Below are 21,409 nucleotides of genomic sequence, written 5' to 3'. Positions count from 1 at the left end.
TTACCATTTACTCTGCCTGTAACTCGCAGTGCCATTTTTCCACCACCCCCCCTCCAAATAGGGCTTTACTAACACAGCCCAGGCTCAGTTCTTTCTCCAAGGGGCTGAGGGTCCACGTGGGATTTTCGGAGCGCTGTGGCGAAGTGGATTATTCCCCCCCCCGCCCCAAACCCAAAGGTGGAGCAGACAGCTGGATAACGGCACTGCAGGGCTCCCCTTGCTCCCTGACCAGGGGTTGGGGGTGCTCCCGCTGCCTGCCCTCCCTAAATCCAGAGGGAGAGAAGAGACAGGTCAGGATGCTCCAAAATCACACAGGAACATGGAAAAGTGACCCTCCGCCGCTGCCACACTGGGTTTGGGACACATTCCCCTCGACGAACACGTTTTTCTCAGCGCAAGGGGAAGACTTTATTAAGTTAAAAGTTGAAGGGTGCAGCAGAGCAGCAGCAGCTGCCGCTTTGGGGGAGGTTGGCTCCGGTGTGCGCAGTAGCAGCCTCACAGCTCCTCTTCCCCGGAAAGGAGAAGCCCCATGGCTCTGGGCTCCTGCCAATTCGGGTTCTCGAAGGAGCCAAAGGACAGTCAAGGCGAGAGCTCGATCATGCGGACTCTTGCCAAGGTCTCCTCTTTCAAAAGTCCCAGGCAAGCATGCCCATGGCAGACTGCCCCAGCGGCTCCCTCCTATGGCTTGCATGTCTTCTCCGCAGGTCCCTGGGGGTGGCACGGGAGGGGGACCGGGGTCCTCGCCGTACATCCCAGGGGGGCCACGGAGATATTTGGAAGAGAGGGAATACGTGCCGAAGGCGGCTGTGTGGCCGGGAGCAATGGGGCTGGGGAGGGAGGGAAAACCAGATTCTCCTTTTCAGGTTAGAAAATGCTGGTGATGTAGCAAAAGTTTTCCCCCTCCTCTTCCCCTTCTTCCCAGGGGGAAAAAAAAAAAAAATCCTCTATAAAATATAATTTTCACATATAAAATCCTGAAGAAGGTGCATGTAAGGAGCCAGTCCAAACAATGTGCTCAGGTACGCAGGCAAAAGGGGTTCATCAAAAAAGCTTTGGAAGGGGACTGAGGAGGTTGGGGGGTGTGTGGGACTCCTTGCCAGGGCGATAACGGATGGGATTCAACCTCCCCCTCCCCGCAAGTGAAGAATGGAGCGAATACAAAACAAGAACAGATAAACAAACGAAGAGCAGACCTAGAGAGAGACAAAACCAGAAAGTTTAGAAAGACCCCACTGAGTGCAGAAAGGCCGTCTCTTCTGCTCCCAGGGGAGACGGCATCTAGTGCCCTGCTACAGAGCCCCCGACCTCAGCACCCCCCAGCCAGCACTGGCAGAGCAGGGTGACCCCAATCCTGACAGCCACGGCACCCAAGCAAGAAGCAGAAGCACTCTGGACAAGGGGACACCCTCGTTTCTGTCACCCTGCTCCCCTCCCCGGCCGCGGCAGGGATGCCTGCAGGCAAGTGGTGGGAGGAGGGCTGGGCCTACCCAGGGCCGCTTCGATGCCGGTCTAAAATTTCCGTGCTGCGATAAGGAAACTGCTTCAAAGGTGAATGCAGCAGAAACATCACCTGTGTAGGTAGCGCGTGGGTGCCCCCACGCTGTCACCCAGGCCACGGGGAGAAGGCTCCCACCTCCAGCCTGGCTGAGCAGCGCTCGGTGCTGGCTGCAGGAGCGTCCAGAGCAACACGGCGAGAAGGGGGGATGAGGACCTTGGGAGAATGTCAGGTACAACAGGAGGGCCAGGGGTGCAGGACGAGAGGATGCAAGAAGCAGAGAAGGAAGAGTTTAAGCCTAACGTTTCGGCACGGAGTGCAGCAGGAGGAACCGGCAGCTTCCATCCCCCCTGTCAAAGCCGGGCAGCCGGTCTCAGCCGCCTGCACCCCCGGGGGATGTCACAGCGTCCTCAGAGCTCACCGTTACTTGCCGACGCTGTTGCACATCGACTCCTTCTCCTGCAGAGCCGCCATGGCCAGGCGCAGGTGCTCCTTCAGATGCTCGATCTCTCGCTCCGAGCGCACCTTAATGTGATTCAGCTCTGCATAGACGTCTTGGTATTTCCCTGAGGCAAATCTCTTATCCTGCCAGGGGAAGGAAGGGCGTCAGCAAGCTTTTAGGGCTGATATTAAGGAGGGGGGGCGGCAAGGAGAGCCCAGCAGGAGAAAGGCCAACAGGTGAGGAGGGGAGAGCCAGCCCCGGGGTTTGAAACCCATTCCAACCCAAGCCATGCAGAAATCATTTAGAAGAGTGTGAAGGTAGCGCTTCCCAAACCCCAGGCCAGAGGGGAAGGCAGAGCCACTGGTCCTGCAGCAGCGAGAATCTGCAGCATCAGATTGAGGAGGCAGTGTGGGCTTTATTATGGCTTGCATGCATTTGGGCCAGCCGTATGGGAAAAATAAACCCCACCAGAGTTGCAGGCCACTGAAAAGGCCGGTCCCAGCTACTTATACGGCAAAAAGCTTAAGTGAGAAAGTTATAAACTCCTGGAGCGTCACTGAATCTCAAAGCCTCTTTCAGGTTCCCCTTTGGCAAGGGTCATTGCAAATCCCTCGGAAGGAGCTGCTGCCAGCGGAGGGAGCAGCACACCCAGCAACGGTCCACCAGCAAGGAAACACGTCCACCCAGAGAGGGGACAGCTAGGGGAAGAGAAGGTGGCTGGGGAAGGGGAGTGCTGGGCAGGCTTCATCTGGGCTTCCCACCTAGGAAAGAAAGGCTCCTGGCTTGTCCATGCTTCTATGTACATACATCAGGGGAAACCAGCAGCAAAGCCTGTGACATTTCTCTTGTACAAGGTAAGTCTACACCAGCCCACACTGTTGAGAGCACGTGGCTGCTACGTGCTCAGGAGCGAGCAGGGACGAAGAGCACAGGTGACAAGAGGGTTTGGTCTGAGCATCCCATCAAACCACGCTGGCATGCAGCCCTGGCGCTCCGCTCCCTCCCCTCTCCTGCTCCTTTCCCAAAGGCCCCCAGAAAACACTGACCTTTTGCATCATCAGCAGCTCCTCCCGGAGGCAGTGCACCTCTTTCTTTAGGTACTGGAGCTCATTCTCCTTCACCCGCAGCAGCACCTGGGGCCGGGGGGGGGGGAGAGGCACCAGAGGTGACTCAAGAGCCACCCCCCTTTTTTGGAAAGGCCGGCGGGCCCCGGCGCAAGCGCGGCGGTGGAAAAGGAAGGAAGGGCCAGGAGGGCTGGGGCAGGAAACGGCGCAAGCGCCCCGGGAGAGCGGCGGAGGGGAAGCTTGCGTACCTCCTTCCTGCACCGGCCCCGCTGCCCCATCAGGCACCCCCCTCCCTCCCGCTCCAAGCCAAAACCGTGGTGAGGAGGAGACCCCCCCTCGCCCCCGGCACGGGGTGGGGATGGAGGCAGCGGGGAGGGTTGGGAGAGGGGGGGGGGAAACTCCTGTACCTCCAGCTCGCAGGAGCTCCGCTCGTTGTTGTGTGGGAAGCGGTCCCCCGAGGCCCGCGATGAAATAAAGCTCCGCAGCTTCCCGATCTCATCCGAGAGGCGGGTCTGCAGCTCCTGCGGGCAAACCCAAAAGATGTCGGATTAGCCACGGCACAGGCCTCTGCTGCCCTGACCTCTCCATCTTCATGCCAGCCCTACTCCAGCTTAGACACCTCCTTGTAACACCCTGTCCATAGGCGACGGCAGCACCTACAACCAGCAGAACACACTTGCTCTATTTAACACCACAGTTAAGACAACCCCATCTACAGCCTCTGCCCCTTAATTTTTTTTTTTTTTTCCTGATGATAAAATCTCAGAAGGGAAGACATATGAACAAATAGGGGAGCTTTAACAGAGGGGATGTGCTGTGCAAGGGAGGAACGCACTCCTCCCCAGTCTCTGCTGGCAGGGAAAGCCCTTCTCTTGCCTGGTTTTTCCGGAGGAGCTCCTTCCCCTCCTGCTGACACCGCTGCAGCGTCTGCTCCCGCTCCTCTGCCTTCTTGGTGAGCTCCCCGATTTCCAGGCACTTTTGGGAATACTGCTCAGAAAGCACCTGCAGCTCCCGCTTCAGGGAATCCACGTCCAACCTGCCAAAGAGGTGCTGGGTCATCGCTGCCCTGCAACTTCCACCGGCCCCTGGCATCACCTTCCCCTCTGCCATGGGCAGCTTCAGCCCACTTCAGTCACTGGCACAAAATAATGTTCCCCGTGGACCAAGGCTTCAGTTCCCACCCTCCTACACGTGAGTGTGGTGCTTCTAGGAGCTTCGAGCCACACAGGAGAAATGGAGCAGCCTTCCATAAAGAAAATCGAGGGAAGAAGCTATAGGGAAAATGGAAGTGCTGTAGGAAAAACAGAGGTGCTGTAGGGCAAACAGCCGAGCAGAAATAAATCACCCTGCCCTACAGCTCCAGCAGCCCTGGCAGCCACCATCCCCGGGGAGGGAGCTGGGGGGGGTGGCAGGAGGGACAGCTGGGGGCCATGGCCCCAGATGGGGTGTGGTGACACTGGCACAGGGCGGCAAGGGGAGCGGGAGAGGTGGTTTCTTACTGGTGCTGCTTCTGGAGGGCATCTGAGACCGAGCTGCATTGCTGGAAGTTTCGTGTTCTGCCCAGCTCCTTACTCATCTCCTCCCGGTGGGCTTTCTTCAGTGCCTCAATGGCTGCAGAGGGGGGCAACAGCAGGTGGGGAATCAGGCTGTGCAAGCTCTGGCACATCTGGGGAAGCTATGCCAGGGAATTGGCTGAGCTCTTGCTGCTGCGGGTTCCCAGACCTGTCTTTGCAGATTCCCTCTCCTTCCCCCCACCTTCTCCATGCCCTGGGATCATCCCGATGCACCAAATGCTGCCAAGGAGACTAACAGAGGGCAGTGTGGGAGCTCCCTGCCACCTCTGCCAGCATCACCCGCCTACAAGAAGGTGTCGGCCCTCTCCCACACATCCTCAGAGGCAAGACCCTATTTCTCACAGCATCTTTACCGCCCTGACCCGCCCCCCCCCCCAGCCCAAACAGCCCCTGCAGCACAGGTCCAAGGAGCATCAAAGTCATGCTCCAAGGAGCATCAGCCTCACACCAAAAGGGTCAGCAGTGTGGCTCCAGACGTCTGGGGCGACTGGTTTCTGGCAAGAGACACTTGGGAGAGGCGGGAAGGGCCCATGTGAGTGGGGGCCACAGCTTGGTGTCTGCTCCTACCCGCTGCTGTCGCCGCCGCCTCCTCTGCCAGGAGCCGCTCCTTCTCCTGCCGCAGCCGCTCCAGCTCCCGCTGGTGGTGCCTCTGGAGCTCCTCCATCACTTTCTGGTGGGACGACTCCATCTCAGCCAGGCTGCGCTCGCAGGCCTCCTGCCGTGCCGGGGAAAGGAGGGGTGAGGGAGGGCAGGACAGGCCCCTGGCTGGGCTGATGTTTTGCCTTTGCAAATCTCACCCGAGTCCAGGGCCATTCTGAGAGAAGGGAGACCGCTTTTTTCCCCCCTTTTCCTTCTGAAAGTGAGGTGGCATTTTTATCACTGAACGCAACCGTTCGGCGGGGCCACACACCTTGCAACCCCCTCGCGCTTTGCAGGGGAAGAAGCGTTCCTCTTGCTCTTCTTAAAACTGAAGCAGCAAGACAGGAACGTCCCTCTTGGGCCAAGAGCTGGGAATAACGCACCCGACGCCCCAGCCCAGACCCTCCACCAGGCTGCACTGCCTGGCTGGAGGAGATCAACAGTGGGAACCGCATTTCTGTATCTGCCTTTTAAATGAAGCAGCGTCCCCCGGAATCAATGAAAACTGAGCCTCTTCTCCTGAAAAGTGACACCCTGCACTGCCCTGTGGCCCGACGGAGGTTGCCAAAGAGCCCTCCCCAAAGCCTAATGGTTAGGGATCCTTCCTCACACAGCTCGCCCTCCTCTCTGACAGCTCTGAGACCAAAGGGATGTTTCTTTCAACGCTGAGCGCCGTGGTTAACTGGTGTTACAGCAAAGCAAAGCAGTTCCCACCTGGGGGCTACGCCTCTGTTCCCCCTCTAGATGCTGGCAGGACCACCCCAAGCCCCTCAGGAAGGATTTGTTCACCACCAAACCATGTCAGAGTATTAATTTAAAAAGCCAGGACCTTTAAGAGATCAGTAGAGAGCCAGGAAGCCATCACATCCCCCCAACAGCTCCATTTCTTCCCCCAGTATAAGGGCAGATATAAAGGGCACCGCAACATGTTGTGGGAATGCAAGTCATTGCTGGCTACTCCTCTCTACTGAGACGAGGGAAGCTGGGAAGCTTCACGGGTCAACCAAAGGAGGGGAAAAGGTGAGGGATCAATTTGGTGATCTGTCCATGGATTGGCAGCGAACCTCAACAGACTGAGAGAGAAGAGCCCTTTGGGGAAAGGCCAAGTTCGGCCTCAGATGTGAAACGCTGGCCTTTTGAGACAAGTTATTAGGCAGATAAGGTGCCATTCCTCTCCACTCCTTTTGCTTTTTTTGACCATAAGGAGGCCTGTAAGCTGTAAATATTAAATCAAGATGACAGAGCGACTGGTAAGTGGCTGGGCTGGGCACCACGGGACTTGTGGGTTTCTTTATCTGGGCTAGGTACAGCCAACCCACTGCAACAGGCTTTGCCAGCCCCAATTTCCTTCCCTCCCGGCATCTTTCAACACACAGGGCACATCCTGAAATCCTCACAGCGTGGTGGAACAGCAGCCTCCCCCCAGGAAATCCCTGCGGGATGTGACCCCACTTGCTCCGGACGAGCCCATGGCAGGGAAAATAAATAAACAAAGAGAAACGAGAGGCTGAAAGCATGAGCAAACTCCGCTTTGCGGGCTTTCCCACGTGCTATCCCAGCAAACAAACAGGCTGCGCTGTCAAAGTGACCTTCGGGGCTTGGGTGGCTCTGGCAGGGACGGGAGATCCCCAAGGCCTGCCGGACTGCTTTTAACAAGGGATTCGGGAACCCCTGTTAGCAAGAACCACGTGTGGTGAGCTGCAAACCGCCAGGGAACGCGCGGGCAGCTCGGCAGAAAGCTGCTGACCCACTCCCAAGCTGGGGGGATGGCTCCCCCCCCCCCCCAGCCAGGCCAGTATCGTGCCTACGCACAAAGCAGGGCACTGATCTGCACCTCTCCCCTAACTCTCCTCCTCCTTCCCATCTATAATCTGGCCCCTTTAAGGCCAGGCAACACGCACCGGCCTTTATGTAATTAACACTGATTACAAGTGGGCCCAGTTAGGGTCACCATGGCAACCCTCTGATTAGCAATACCTGCTCCGCCATGGGCCGAGTCCCAGCATTTCCCAGTTTGGGACTGGGAGCAACCCCAGGGTCTGGGGCACCCTGCTCACCTGTGAGATGTACCCCCGGGGCACGTGGCCGTCTCCCTGGGATTTTGCCGCCCCCCGAAGGTTCTCGTTTCGGGCCCGGCAGGACTCCAGCTGTGCCCGCAGTGACTGGACCTGCACCAGGGAAGGGAGGGAGATGCTCAGCCAGGGGTGGAAAAGTGGCGCGGCCCGACCAGCGTGCTACATCCAAACCCTGGGCTTAGGGATGGGGGAGGACCGCGCACGGCCAGCGGAAACGTCTGCTTCCCACAGGAATGGCAGCCTGCTAAGGGACCAAACTGGCAAAGCCAGCTCCAGCCTGGTAAGTGCTAGGAAGGAGGGGAGGAGACGTCCCAGCTTCCAGAGGTGGATCCGTGCTGGAGGAAACCACCGCAGCACGTGTAGCTGGGATGACAGGCAAGCGCACGGCTCCTTCCAAAGGCTGGCACGTGAAGCGCTTGCAGGCTTGGGAACTGCCAGGGAAGAGAGGCTGCGGATGGGCTCCTGGGAAACACAGACTCCATGCAAGCAGTGCCACCAATTAACTTATCCTGGACCCACACGTGGCCTGGGGAACCTCTTCAGGCGTGTGAAACAGGCCTCTGGCCTCGCACTACCCAGCCAAGAAAGCTCCCATACACTTGAGGGGTGGCAAATGGAATCAGAAAGAATGAACAGCTCCGGGCACCTCTGCCTCGCTAATCTGCAGAGCCTTCTGCTGCCAAGGGCCCACCAGAATCCCAGTTTCAGAGAGAAGGGATGCTCTTACCTCCTTTTTCAGCACCTCGTTGGTGTCTCCATGGCCCCCCTTACTCTGGTTCAGCAGTGCTGTCAAGGGCACCCGCCGCGAGTCCTTCAAGGGCAGGCGTTCCAGCTCCAGCCACTTCTTCTCTATCTCCTCATTCAACCGAATCCGCTGGTCCTCGGAAAGTGGGGGAATGGGGAGGGCCTGCTCCCCCACCTTGCGGGAGGAGTCTCCCGCTGGGCCATCGCGGTTTGGGACCCTGCCGTCGGGGCTCTCAAACCATTTCCGCCTCTCCTCTGAACGGACTGCCAGATCCCGCTCCAGCTCCTCCTGCTTGGAAGTTCGCTCGGAGATCCTTGAGGTCCCTCTCGTCTTCTGCGGGGACCCCTGATTCCCGGGGTCCCGTGGCAAGGGAGACAGCTCCACATAGTCAAAGGCATGGCGCTGCCCGTCCGCCTTCCAGTGGCCACCCTTTGAGTTCCCCTCGGAGCCCGAGCCCAGCCGCTGCTGCTCCTCTGTCCGGAGTGAGCCCTTCTGGGGGACACAGTTACGGAAGGAGTTCTCCTTATCGCAGTCGGAGAGCCTGAAACGAGAGCGGCAGACGGTGAAGGAGAGGCACCATCTGGGAAAGGATGCTGGTGGAGACGTCGCCGACTGCTCAAGGCTCAGCCCTCGCTCAGCCCAGCCTTACAAAACCCCACCCTGAGCACGGAGCTGGGCCCGCAGCATCCCATCCCTCAGAGAAGCGAGTTCCCCCCCATGGGGCAGAGAGGATTCACCCTGGTTCCAGCCATGCCGGTGGAAAAACTGGGCTAAACGGACGTGGCAAGGCAAAAAGAGGGTGCAAGAGCAGGAGCCATCAGGCCCTCAACCCCTGCCACCGGCTGGCGTATTCAGGCCACGTTCAGGAGCAGCAGAGGACAGGGCTGATCTGGGAGCGGCTGGATTTCTAGAAAGGCCTTTCTGGTCCCTGTCTTCCAGGGGAGAAGGGCAGCAAAAGGGGGAAGAGGAGAAGCTGTGTGGGACAGCTCTTACTTGGTGACGTCCGGAGCACTGACTGGGCGCACGTTCTTCCTCAGGGCCTCGATCCAGTTGCGCCGGATGCCCGAGGTCATCGCCGACAGGGTGAAGATGGCATCCTTTGTCTGCAACAGGGAGGCGACGGAGGCCCCGTCAGAGGTACAGGCGGCTCCCACTCGCTCCCCGAGACCCCCGGACACTCGCTCGCACGGGTGGTGGACAGTGTTGGGGAGAGGCCACCCGCTGCCTCAAACTTTTGGGGCCAGGTGGAGGGGTGGGAGTGGAGACATGCTTTTTGCGGGGAAGCCCATTACACGTCCTCCACGAGGCTACCTCCAAGTAAAGGCAAAAAAAAACTTCGCCAGCACACTTGGTCAAACGTGAGCTGGTGTGATCCAGCTGTTCAGGTGCTGGGAACTGAGCACCAGCGCTGGGATACAGGAGCAGGCCACAGAAAAACCCAGACCGTGAAGAAATCCCAGACTGTGAAGCGCCCAGTACTGCACACCCATAGAAATACCATTTTTTGTGCTGCCTTAACAGCTACCTCCTGCTGCTACAGCAAGTAGCCAAGGACAGGATTGTACTGGGGCTGGATCCAGGGTACAGGTTGTTACTCAGAGCATGGTCAGTCAGCCTACGCCAAGATCTGCAGTGCTCACTGCTCCCTCCCCACAGCTCTAGAGAAGCTGCCTTGGCCAACGGGTCACGTAAACACTCCTGGCATTTAGCTTGGCTCCTGGGCCGCCTCCAGCCAGCCCTGCAAATCCTCCTCCTCCTCCCTTTGCAGGCAGGCAGTACTCGTGTCCCTGAGCACTGCCACCCATGTGTCACCAACCAGCCATGCCGGGCTACCGTCCCGGCGAAAGGTTTGCATGGCTTGCTTCTCGGCATCTGGCCACGGGGAGGGAGCACGCATTGCCACCCGATGTCCCCTGGTGCCGCTGCACCGCGGCCACGCAGGGCTGGACACTCACGTGTATCTGGAAGCCGTAGTTGCGCTGCACCGCAAACTCTGTCACATCCGTGCAGGAGCGGAGGTCGATTTCTCCGTCGAGGTCATCGGCCTGCAAGCACAGACACCCGGCTAGGACGTCAGTGCAAACCCAGCTTTGAAAAAGCCCCCCATCACCCGTTGGCTCCCTAACCGAAGTGCAGGCCGCCTCTGCCTTCATCCCACAGCTCTCCAGGAGCCAGCTGCAGCTCCCGGACACAGCGTGGCCTCTTTTAACCCCACGGGCAGCCAGCAGCGTGGATGGAGAGCGTCAGAGATGCCCAGGCACGGGACTAGCCCTTCTCCTCACCTCCCACCACTGACAAGCCCCCCCCCAAGCTCCACCACCCCACCTTCAGCCACCCATCCTCTTCATCACCCCTTGGCAAAGAGCAGCTCGTCACCTCCAGTGCCTTTCAGGAGGACATGATGCTGCTGCTTCTCCCACGCGCGCGCTGGTCACGCCAGGGCTGCGCTCCTCTCCCTTCTGGCCGGGAAGGAAGAGAGGGCTGGAGAAAAGCCAGCCGTGCTTACCTCCTCTGCATTTGAGTCCCGGTAATACCTCAGGCTCGAGTCGGTCAGCACGAACCAATGTTTCTTCCACTGCAGGCAGATCGGGCAGGGGGAGGGGAGAGAAAAGACAGGAGGGAAACGGATAGGCAGTTACCAAGGGAAGTGTAGGAACAGGGAGGGATGCTCTGTGACATGACCTCTTGGCCTTCTCTTCCCCCCCACCTCCTCCACGTCCCTTCCAGCTCCCCCTCGTGCCCTTCGGCTGGCAGAGGGGCGCCGGGTGAACCCCCGTGCCCGCACACATAGCGAGGCACCTCTACCAAAGGCTTCCCGCTGCCTTTCTCAGCGGGAGCGACCGCAGCGAGCGAGGGGGGAAGGAAATCAGCTGCTCACTCTAGCAGCAGGGGCTGGGGGAAGAGGCAGACCCCTGCCCTGGGCTTACCTCTCCTGACTTGTCCAGGATGGACATCCATCCCTTCTTGAAATTGAGGAGATCCGGCTGGAGAGAAAAGGACAAAACAGAAGGTTACTGTTTTGGAGCAACTCGCAAAAGGGCTCTTCATGCCAGGGGGTGGAAGGCAAATCTCCAGTAGCAGAAGGACAGCAGGAATAGCCTGGCATTCCTTTTAGGGAACTCATAGGGGTGTAGGACCCGGTGGCGAAGGAGAACTGGATTTAGCTCTCAGCAGCAGGCAGTTGTTCCTGTCAGAGGAAGCAGGAGATAAAGAAAGAGGTTTAAAAAAAAATGAAAGGAAAATATGCAGCAGGGAGGTTTCCACATGGTGCCTCGGAGGTATTTATTCAGAGAGGGGGAGGCAGGGACCAGGAGAGTGGGCAGAAGGGAGTGCTCCACTGCCCCTGACGGGGCTTGCCTCAGAGATGGAGGTAAAGTCGCAAAGAACCAGCACACCTTGTCCAAACCCTGGCCATCCATGCCCCAGAGCTACATCCCTCTGGTTACTCCACCACCCATCATTTATTAAAGACATGAGTAGCTCTCTGTGAAACAGCCCTCACCGCAAAGAGTACAGGAGGCGATTCAACAGCTGTGAAAACACGATGCCTTTAAACGATGTGCCCCAGGGTAGAGATGAAATCAGAGTCACAACCAGCACTTGATCCTCTCCAAGACCTGACCTTCTCCAAGACTCAATCTGCTCCGAGATGCTGGGGGCTCCTCTCTTACTCAGCTCTTTCTGCTCCCTCCCACTGCAGAGCCTGCCTTCTGCCCAACCTTGGCCACAGATACCAGAGATGAGGATGAACAGAGTTTCACCAAATTCGCCCCGTGCTAGAAAAGCTTCCTCCTGCTACCTGCCCCCTCCTAACCTCATGCCACTGGTGCGGCATTCCAACCAGTTTATCTCCTTCCCAAGGTGGAATGTCAGAGAGCTGACTCAGGGGAACCGCACTCCCCGGCTTTGCTCTCAGTCAAACAGGCTCAAGCTGGTCCCTCCTCCCAACCCCGCTGGCTCCAGAGAAGTTGCACCATCAAATAATTCAGCCTAACGCCTCTTCTCCCCGGGAAGCCAGAGTTTGCCAATCTGCCCCTTCTGCAGCCGAACCAGGCAAGGACAGTGCCAGAGAGGTGACGGTGCCAGAGCTGGAGCTCCCAGTGGTCTGCACCAGCCCTGGAGAAGCCACCAGCGGTCCCCACGTGTCACAACCACCACCTGAGACCAAGCTGGCGAGAAGCAGCGGCTCGGCAAGCCGAGGGCCACTCTGCACCCTCCAAACAAGCCTGGCAGCTAGCCGTGACTGCCCCGCAAGCCCAGCTCCCTGGCCACTCATCTGGGCTGAGCCTTCCCCTGCTTTCATCTCCCCGAGCTGCCGCTCTTGGGTTACACCCAAGCTTATGGGGCAGCAAGAGCCGAGTACGTGCCGGCCCTCCCCGCCGCTCCGGCTATTGGATCGAGGAGGCATGGGGAGGCCTGCCAAGGGGAGGGTCACCGGCTGCTACAGCTTCAGGCCTGGCCAGAAGTCCCCGATGGCCCCGAGCCACCCAGGATGGGATGGAAGCCAGAGCGAGAGGGCCCGGGGGGCTCCCACACCTCATCTCCTGCCAAGGTGACAGGCGTTGCTGACAGCTGGGAGATGGGGACACACACACGTATCCCCATCCCAACGGACCCGGACGTCCCACCAGCCCTGCTGCCGCCCTGAAAAAGCGCCCTGAAAATGAATTCCTTCCCCGTGGCAGCAGCTCCACCCTTTTTCCCGTTATCCCTTCCAATCCGGTGACTTCAGCTCCGGCTCCGAACTGGGAGCGGCGGGAGGGAAGGAAAGGAGGCGAAATGTCAAAGCCAACCTCCCCCTCTCCCGGGACACACGTGTGCTCGGCAGGAGAGAGCTGGGCAGGCTCCGTGGAGGTGGAAAAAAATATAGGGAGGGAGGGAGTGAAAGGACTCCTGGTTAGGGATGTACAGATCAGCTGGGTCTCATCTTCTCGAGAATTTACAATCCCAAAACATTAGGCGCCAAAATAATGAACATTAACAGGGTGCACGCCGCTGGGAAAACTGGCACAAAGTCCTGCCAGAACTGCTGCCCCTGATATAGTGCTGGGGCCAGAAAATCCCCCCAGAGGGCTTCTCCCAAGCGGGCAAATTGTACAGGGCTCTTGTTTTCCCTGCCACCTCCAGATGTGGAGCCACAGCTCTGGAATTGCCTAGTGTCCTAGGACGAGGCATCAGCTGATGCACAAAGTGCTTAAAGCTACTTTTCTCCCCCTCCCCACAAACAAATCCAGCTTCCTCATCCGGCACAAAGAGCTCGGGATACCAGCAGAGAAGAGAGCGGGGTTCAAACTGAACCCCCCCCCATCCAGAGGAAATGGCCCAGCAGTGGGAGGAGGAAACATCCAGGAAAGCCGAACCACCGGGAAGATCCGGGTGCCAGAGGTGCAAGGATGTGGCAGGATGCACCCCCGGCAAAATGCACAGCTCTGCAGCACAGCTTGGGGCTGTGGATGGCGAGGCTTTGGCTCAGGAGGTGGCAGCAGCAATTTTGCCTGGTTGCATCCATACCCACCAGTTATATGTTCAGCCTTGCACCTGGCCAGGTAGAGGCACTGGAGGGGGTTCCAAGCAGCTGGGGACATAGGCGATGTCTGGAAGGACTGGCTTACAACAGCAGGTTAAGGAGAGGCAGCTGCCTGCTCTGGCTGAAAAAGGGCTACAGGGGAGGTGATAACAGCCTGCAAATATCTGAAGAATGTAAACACCAAAGAAGGAAAGGGGATGGGGTGGGAGCAAAAGAATGGCTCTTGGGTGGTACAGAGGCGCCAGGATGAAGAGGCGGTGGAGGAGAGGCAGCAGCAGGCTGAGAAAGCTCAGTGTCCCAGGGGAGGGACGGGATGGTCAGGTGTGCTCCTTCCATCGCCGGCCTCTGCCACTGCCCTGCCTCCCGCTCTTCCCGCTCCCAAAAGCTCCTGAGGGCCACAGGTCCTGGAGCGCCGCTTCCTCTCACCTCTGAGAGATGGTGGCGAGGGGCTCTTGGCTTCCCCCCCGAAAGCACAACGCCTCCTCTCCTCCAAAAAGGGAACCTGCTCCACAAGGCGCGGGGGCCCCAGGCCAAAACACAAAGCAAAAACTGTTCCAGCTCAGTTCGGCGGAAGCAAAATCGCTCCCGGGCTGGAGCACGCACGCAGCTCCTGAATCCATACGTGCTGTAAAAGCAAGAGGGTGACAGGCCCCCGTGTGAAACGCCGGCGGGCACAGCCTGGCCTGTCACCTCCGTTACCCTGCTCTGCTCAGCGGCCTTCCTCTCCGGCCGGTAAAGGTCCGTGCCGAGGAAGGTTCACCCCAGGGGTGGGACGCTCCCTACCCCGAAACCACATCTGGTTCCCACAGGCAGCAGGAGCTCCCCACGCCCCGGGGGGGGGGGGGATGCGGATTTCGCATCCGACTGCAGTCATCGGTGCGGTGAGCTCGGCAGGCCTCAGCCGGGTCCACGCTCAGGCGCGGCGCTGACCCACGTCGATCTCGGTGGGGTGGTGCCACGAAGCGACTCTACCGAGTGGCCACGGGGAGCCCCCTAGAAGGGACCCCGGTGGCCACGGGGAAGGGTGGCAAAGAGGCACCAAACCTCAGCCACAGGCTCCGACGCCCGGCGGGGCCGCAGTTCCCCACAGAGATGCCCGCGGCGGGGAGACCCCGGGGGAGGCGGCGGCTGACAGCGGGAGACAAACCCCCCCCCCCCCCGTCCCGTCTCAGCCCCGCGGAGCCCCCCAAATCGCGGAGAGCGGATGGGTGGAGGAGCTCACATCCCCCCCCCCCCCCCCCCGACCCCCCCCCCCCTCCCGACTCACCGTCATGGCGGGGGCACCGCGGCCGGCGGCGGGGCCGGGGCCGGGGTCGCGGCGGGGCCGGGCGCTGGCAGCCAGGGCGGCGGGGCGGCTTCAGCGCCCGGGCGGCTTCCGCGGCCCCACCATGCCCGCTCCGCCGCTCGCCTTTCTTCCGCCCCGCACCTCCGCACCCCGCTTAGTTAAAAAAACAACAAAAAAAAAAAAAACAACAAAACAAAACAACAAAAAAAAAAAAAGAAGAAAAGGGAGGGGAAAAAAAACCAAACCAAACCAAAAAAAAAAAAAAAAAAAACCAACCCAAACCACAAACCAACCCAAAAAAAACTTTTCTTTCCTCCCCCCTAAACTTCCTGGGAGGGCCCGGGCGGGCCAATGGCAGCCCGCCCCCGCCGCCGCCCCGGCCGCCCGCAGCCAATGGAGCCGCCGGGGCGGGCGAGGCCGCCGGGCCGCACGGAAAGGGGCGGGGGGGGGCGGGGGGGGGCGGCGGTGGGGCTGGGTCACGTCCCCCCTCCCAACCCCAACCTCCCTCTCAACCTCCAAAAAAAAAGTTGAAGCCTGGGGAGGGACCGCCGGGGGCCCAGCCCTTGCCCGGGCAGGGATTTTTTTTTTTTTTTTTTTTTTTTTTTTTTTTTTTAACGGGCGGGTTTTTTTTGCAGCAGTCCCGTCCTGTATGTGCACACAGGCGGGTCGTCACCTTCGCTTGGCTTTATCCCCCTCCCCAGCCAAAAGGAACCCCTAAAGCAGCCATTCGCAGTCTTGGCTGAGGTGATAGCAGGTCCGGGGAGCCAGCTGGCATCGAGAAGGAGAATTGCTAGAGAGGGTGGCAAAGGAAAAGGGGCAGGGGGGCTGCACAGCACGAAATGCCAGGCTTCACTGTGCAAGGTGCTTCTCGCCGAAAGACAAAGCGAAGGTGCCTGGCCTGGAGCTCGGGGCTGAAGAAACCTGGAATAGGTATGGGGGTTAACCAGCTCCAGTTGTGCCGGGGGAGCTCAGGGCTTTGGGCTCTGCTCTGACCTGAGGCAGGAAAATGAGGGAAGGGCTGTCACCTGTTTTGAGTTTCGGGGGGCCTTTGGGAGCCTCCTGCACAGCTGTGGTTTGTCGTTGTATAAAGCACAAAGCCCGGCTGGAACAGGGGACAACCTGGCCAAGACGACTGACGCACGCGGAGGGGGATGGAGGCAGGGGCTGGGGCACGGCTGCCAGCTACACAGGCTCCTGGGACACTTTCTGCAACCCTCCAAAGCCACTCTCACACCATTTTTTGGTATACCAGGAATGCCAACATAATCAACCGTATCTTCTTCCACGCCACTAAATCTCGCTTCATCCCTGTAAAACCCTCAGTGCCGTTGTAGCAAAAATCAAGGGAAAGAAAGCGGCTATGCTGAGATTTTAGCCCCAGGTCTTCTGCTTGACCCTCTCTGGCTTAAAAAAAAAAGGCTCCGTGCCTCAGTTTCCCCACCTGAGAAATGGGTGAAGGACGAAGGGAAGGAGGGTGTTAGTGAGCGTGGTGCCCAGAAGGTCATGGGAAGGCAGCAGCATGCTCAGCCTGCTCAGGTCAAGTGCTGGAGACCTGAGTGCTGCCTGCAGTGACCTCCAGGGAAGGGCAGCAGCCCTTCCTCGCCATTCCCAGGGCTTGGCCCCTACCTTGTTGCGCTTCTCACGGGCATTGGGACGTGGCTGCAGGCTTCCTGAGGAGCCGGTGCTGCTTTGCAGTGGGAAGGCACCTCCACCCAGCTCCAGCTGCAGGGGGAGAAAGCGAGAGCTGAAGCCATTGGGGTTTTAGTCCTCACCTCAGTTCCCCCGGATCTGAGCATCCGCCTCCTGGCACAAGCCTGGGAGGGGAAGCATCCTCCCTCCTCCCAGTGCCAGGCACGCCGCACAGCCCCCCCGGAGAAGCAGAGGATCCGGGGGAGCCAGGGTGTGCAGAATTTCAACCCAAGGGGACCCACCCACCCTGCGCTTGTCAGTTTTACGTCTGGCAGGCTCCCCGACACCTCTGGCTCGTGCCCTACTCACATGGTAACTGAGAAACTTCTTGCTCCCCCAGTCGCTTTCCAATGGCTTCTCTGGGTTGTTTATGTCTCGGGTGTGCTCGAGACCCTTCTGGTTATCCTCCAGGCGCTGCGCTGGACTCTCAGGCCTTTTCCAACTGTCATCCAGCCGTGGTCCTACATCCAGACATCTAGCGGGGCTTTTCCAGTCCCTCTCCCGCTGGCGTGTCAAGTCCACATGGCACACGGGCTTCTCTTGGCGCTTCCAGTCCTTCTCCCACGCCTGTGCTTGGCGGGCATCCCCCCGACCCCTCCGGTCCCGCTCCAGCGATCGTGTCGGGCTCATGGGGCGCAGGGGCTTGCCTCGGCCTTTCCAGTCACTGCCAGCACCCTTCCCAGGGTGGGAGGGCGGCAGCTTTTCCCGGAGGCTCTGCCAGGCGTATTCCGATGGCTTCCCCAGTTTTGCCCGTTGCCTCTCGGTCCCCCGCGCCAGGCTGGGAGGGGAGATCTCCTTTTGGCTTCTCCACGTGCTCTCCGTACGTCTCCCAGGACTGAGGGACCGTGACGGTGACCCTGCCCGGTTCAGCCGGCTGTTATCTGAGCCTTTCCCAAGGCCCACGGGGTGCAGGGAGTCCACTCGGCTTTTCCTCTCCAGGGCTTGCCCTGTACCCCCAGCCTGCCAGGTGGCTCGGCTCTTCTCCAAGTTTGGGGGGCGGCTGGGCTCCCCTCGGCTCCTCCAGCTTTTCTCCGGGAGCCAGGGAGGGCTCACGGGCTCCCCTGCCCTCCTCTCTGACCAGCGGGCTGGGCTCGTGGAGCGCAGGCTCTGGCTGCCTCTCTCCAGCAGCCAGCTAGGGCTGGCAGAGCGCGGGGAGTTCCCCAGGCTCCTGTTTGCCTTCTCGGTGTGCCAAGCTGGGCTGGGGGAACGCAGGGCCCCCTTGGGATCTCTGCTGCGCTGCTCGGGGTACCTGGAGAGCCGCTGACCCTAGGGACACAGGGGAGAGAGAGCAGAGAGTCCTCTTAAAAAATATAAATCCTGGTGAGTGGGAACAAGATGGGATCAGGGCTGGGGGGTGGTTTGGTTAAATAGTTCCCAGAGAGCAATCGCACCCCTGTGCACAGAGCCAGCTCGTACTGAAAAGATGCCTTCTGCACCCAAAGGGTGAAAGGCCTGCTGCCATTTAAGAGCCAACAGTCCCAGTCCATGGCAAGGGGAGGGCTGGAAATAGAGGAAAGGGGAAGCAGGGGAATGGTAGAGAGAAGCATGTGACAGAAATAGAGGAAAATGTGGCACAGAAAAGCAGCCCAGCTTGGGGAGTTGGGATGGGGTCCTGCAGCACAGCCAAGCCTCACCTCGCCGAACAGGCTGGGGCTGGACTGCCTCCGAGCTGGGCGGCCTTTGCTGGGTGGCACCGGGGTCTTGCCGTCGAGCCGGTCCACGCGGCCTTCCTCCAGGGCCTGGAAGGCCTCCAGGGTCTCCGATTTCCTGTGGGCACACACAGTTTGTCCAGCTGCCACCAGGCTCAGCTTGGAGGCAGAGGCGCTGTGGACCCGCTCCACCCAAGCCTAAGGTACTTCTTGGCACCCTCTGTCCTTTCCTGAGCAGCTCCTACAGTGGCTCCCTGACACTGGGGGTGGGAACCACCTCTTTCCTTCCCCCTTTCCATGGCTTGCCCTGCTCTGCAGCACATCCTGCAGCTTCCAGGAGGTGGCTGTGAGGATGAGGAGGGTGGGCCGTTCCTCCTGCTTCCAGTGGCAGAGCTCCGCTCCACCTTTCCAATGGCCTCAGGTAGCTGCATGCCACAATGGGGAAGCTCCCCAGGCTGGAAGGCGCTGAGCCTAAACCCGGTCCTTGCTTTAAGGGAAATTTAAGCACATCTGAAAGCTGAGCTTTGCCATCTAGCCCTGCTCTCTCCCCAAGGCGCGGTGATTCGGAGATGCGGGCCCCCTGGTAGCCCAGGGGGAGGATCCCCCACCTCTGACCTCTGCAGAGGCCAGTTCCTTCTCACCTGCGTTCGCAGCCAAATATCTTCTCCACCTCCACCCGCCCGGGGCTGAGCGTGCGGGAGCCGGGGCGCTTGACAGCATCCCGCTGGTCGAGGCGCCTGGGCTTGGGCAGGTCTGCCAGCACCGTGTACTCCTGCCTCTCCAGCCCGTGCCGCCCTTCCGTGCCCCCGCTGCCGGGGTGCCTGCGGGGCTCCCGAGCCCAGGAGCCGGCGAGGTGCCCGCCGCTGCCCAACGGGTTGCTGCGGGTCGGCGAGGAGCTGCCGGCGACACGTGGTGGGGCAGACGCCCAGGGCGGGTCGGTTTTCCGGTGCTTTGGCCAGCTCTCCTCGGGCTTCTGGCTGGCAGGACGGCGCTCTGGGACGGGGAGAAGGCCGTTACTGGGGGGGGGGGAGGCACTAGCGACGCGGGGTGCCACCACATCCACGGCAAAGCAGGTCTTTGGAGGACAGCTAGAAACGGTCCCGGAGGGCAGAGATAAAACCCAGACTCCCTCCAGGCGCGGTGGGAGCGCTGGGACACAGAACTGCAAGACGAGGGCATGCCAAATCATGCAGACAGAGAACAGCCGGGAGACCCATGGTTCATGGTCAGCGCACACAAAGATGCCATCTCAGGGGCTCTGGGACTCACCCCTTCCCATGGTGCCTGCAGAGGTGTTGAACACCTCCTGGGACCACAACCGGGTAAAGAGATGCTAAATTTAAATAGACATCTGCCGTGAACTTCAGGGACCCCCGGCTTGAAAGCAAACCAGAACTAGGATCTCACACGGGAGCAAACCAAGTTTACCTGCTTTCATTGGGCAGATTTCTTTCCTAACGTCCTGGGGCTCGGTTCTCACCCAGGATCCAGAGGGAACGGGCTGAGCCCACCTGGGTCTGTCTGTCTGCGGGGCTTGTGGCCGCACCTCCTGCTTGTGGCCCACGTAGCTCATCATGTCCCGTTTGCCAGATCCCAAAGTGTTGTCCCACAACCGGGTCATTTCCCCGTCCTGGGAGACAAGATAGGGCAGATCTCTGCAATGGGGACCAGTAGCTTTTGTGGACTGGAAGGAGGTAAGAGCTTATGAGAAGTTACAGCCTGTTCAGCCCAAAGCTGCTGGTAAAAAGGAATCGGGAGAGGAGCTGAGTGAACATAAGATGGCCCCAGCCCAACATCAATGGGCGTGGCAAGAAATAACATAGGAAAGTCTGCATGGGGGAATCCCAAGAGCAAATCTCATGTGGTCTTTAGGGGGAGAGCCTCCTCTGTGGGGCCTAAGGGTCTCAGCTGATCCCCCCTTGCATCTCAGGACCTTCTGAATGTGCCCAGAAGAAGTAGAATTGAAGGGCTGAGGGGGCTGGGGCGACTAAAATAACCCAAACCATGAGAGATCCCCATCTCACCCCGGCAAGCGCAGAGTTGTCTTCAGCACAGGTGCTGGGGTCGGTGCCGGTTTCTCTGTGCTCACTCTCAGCTCCGGGGCTGAGCGGGGGATATTCCTTGCTCTCGTGCCAGCTGTGGGGCAGGGAGGGAGGACAGCTGGTGGTCAGCACCGCCTGCAGAGCCCAGGGGTGGGTGGCAGCATCAGCAGCCCAAGCCACGCCATCTCTCTCTCCACTGGACGGGCAGAGGCTGGCAGAGCCCACCCTGGGACCACCAGCCTTGCTCTGGAGGCAGTGAGGAGGTAAGAGGCTCTTTTGGTGTCCCCCCTGACCTCTCCTGGGACAGCTAAGAGGAACGCGGTTAGAGGGCACGGCATGGGGGTTGCTCAGCCCTTTTTCCCAGGCACTGGTGTGCAGAGCGCCAGGGAGAAGGCATCTGATTTCCCCCTGCTTGGCTTCCCGCCCCCCCTCCTCCGTTCTTCCCACCGAGGGGGCTCGTTGGAGCAGCATGGCTCCCGGCTGGTACTCACCTCTCTGTTTCCTCCTCTGGGCTCACGCACACGTATACCTCGCACTGTGGGGCTAAAATACAGAGGGCATCCCAGGGCCCGCCTGGGTCTGCGTCGCTGTCGGCATCACACCCTGCAACCTCCGCAGCATGCTCCTGCGAGGAAGAAGGGGGTGCAATGGTGCTTGTCAGCGTGTCAAAGATGAGGAGGAAGGCTGCCCTTCAGAAACGCCTGCTTCTTCTACCTCCTCCAGGAGCAGCCAGACCTCTGGGGCTCTTCATGCCTCTCCCAGCCCACCATTCAGATCTTCCTTCTTCTTCAGGAGGCCAGAGAGGCCCAGCACGCTCCTATTTCATGCTGAATGCTGTAGGCATCCCAGAGACAGCACGTGTGGGTGAGGGCTCAGGGAAACTGCCCCTCCACATCAGTGTTGATGCTGCAGGCAGCCGCTCTCCCTCGCCACCCGGACAGCCCAGGGAGAGGCAACGGAGCCAAGAGGGAGGGAGATTTTTGCAGAGAAGGCTGTAGCCCCAGCCCCTGCCTCTCTCTGTCAGGGCTTGCAGACGTCTCAGCATCCTCCCCAGCCCTGTTACCTGCAGGGTTTATGAGCAGCAGCGTGGGAGGCTCCGGGAAGCCGGCCGCCCGTGCCGCCTTCCCTCCAGCATCTCGCCCGCGCCGGGATTCGCTTAGAGGTGACAGCTCTGAGCAGATCG

General features: G+C 59.7%; 1 protein-coding gene across 2 annotated transcripts; it reads right to left on the bottom strand.

Annotated features, from left to right (window-relative positions):
• Positions 1 to 383: 383 nt before the first annotated feature.
• Positions 384 to 20,910, bottom strand: LOC104358800 (TRIO and F-actin binding protein). 2 transcript variants are annotated; one of them, XM_032996821.2, is made up of 20 exons: positions 20,718 to 20,910; positions 20,209 to 20,320; positions 19,613 to 19,814; positions 18,826 to 19,177; positions 18,170 to 18,302; positions 16,845 to 17,801; positions 16,473 to 16,568; positions 10,962 to 11,018; positions 10,541 to 10,609; positions 9,990 to 10,079; positions 9,028 to 9,137; positions 8,017 to 8,575; positions 7,272 to 7,382; positions 5,143 to 5,290; positions 4,501 to 4,612; positions 3,878 to 4,037; positions 3,409 to 3,522; positions 2,984 to 3,070; positions 1,917 to 2,080; positions 384 to 1,193 (listed from the first exon to the last, which is right to left on the bottom strand). In XM_032996821.2, exons 3-19 carry the CDS (start codon positions 19,803 to 19,805, stop codon positions 1,919 to 1,921), a joined length of 3,510 nt encoding a protein of 1,169 aa, XP_032852712.2. In that variant the 5' UTR covers positions 19,806 to 19,814; positions 20,209 to 20,320; positions 20,718 to 20,910; the 3' UTR covers positions 384 to 1,193; positions 1,917 to 1,918. The 2 variants fall into 2 exon arrangements, with proteins under 2 accessions (XP_032852712.2, XP_042648156.1); XM_042792222.1 differs by lacking the exons at positions 16,473 to 16,568; positions 16,845 to 17,801; positions 18,170 to 18,302; ... (2 more) ...; positions 20,209 to 20,320; positions 20,718 to 20,910 and adding an exon at positions 14,829 to 15,063.
• Between the last annotated feature and the right edge of the window lie 499 nt (positions 20,911 to 21,409).

The sequence above is a fragment of the Tyto alba genome, unplaced genomic scaffold, assembly GCF_018691265.1.
Source record: "Tyto alba isolate M040663 unplaced genomic scaffold, T.alba_DEE_v4.0 Super-Scaffold_2, whole genome shotgun sequence".
In the NCBI taxonomy this organism is placed as follows: Eukaryota; Metazoa; Chordata; class Aves; order Strigiformes; family Tytonidae; genus Tyto; species Tyto alba.
The sequence above is the reverse complement of the archived record's forward strand: the minus strand, read 5'-3'. Positions and strand labels throughout refer to the sequence as shown.

What these genes read in the sequence shown, in the direction of transcription:
- LOC104358800 (XM_032996821.2), bottom strand. Translation starts at nt 19,805, where the DNA reads ATGACCCGGTTGTGGGACAACACTTTGGGATCTGGCAAACGGGACATG. An exon ending in ATATTTGGCTGCGAACGCAG is followed by an intron (nt 18,303 to 18,825) that starts GTGAGAAGGAAC and finishes GTGTGCCCACAG; the next exon opens with GAAATCGGAGACCCTGGAGG. An exon ending in GGAGCTCCTGCGAGCTGGAG is followed by an intron (nt 3,071 to 3,408) that starts GTACAGGAGTTT and finishes CCCCGGCCCCAG; the next exon opens with GTGCTGCTGCGGGTGAAGGA.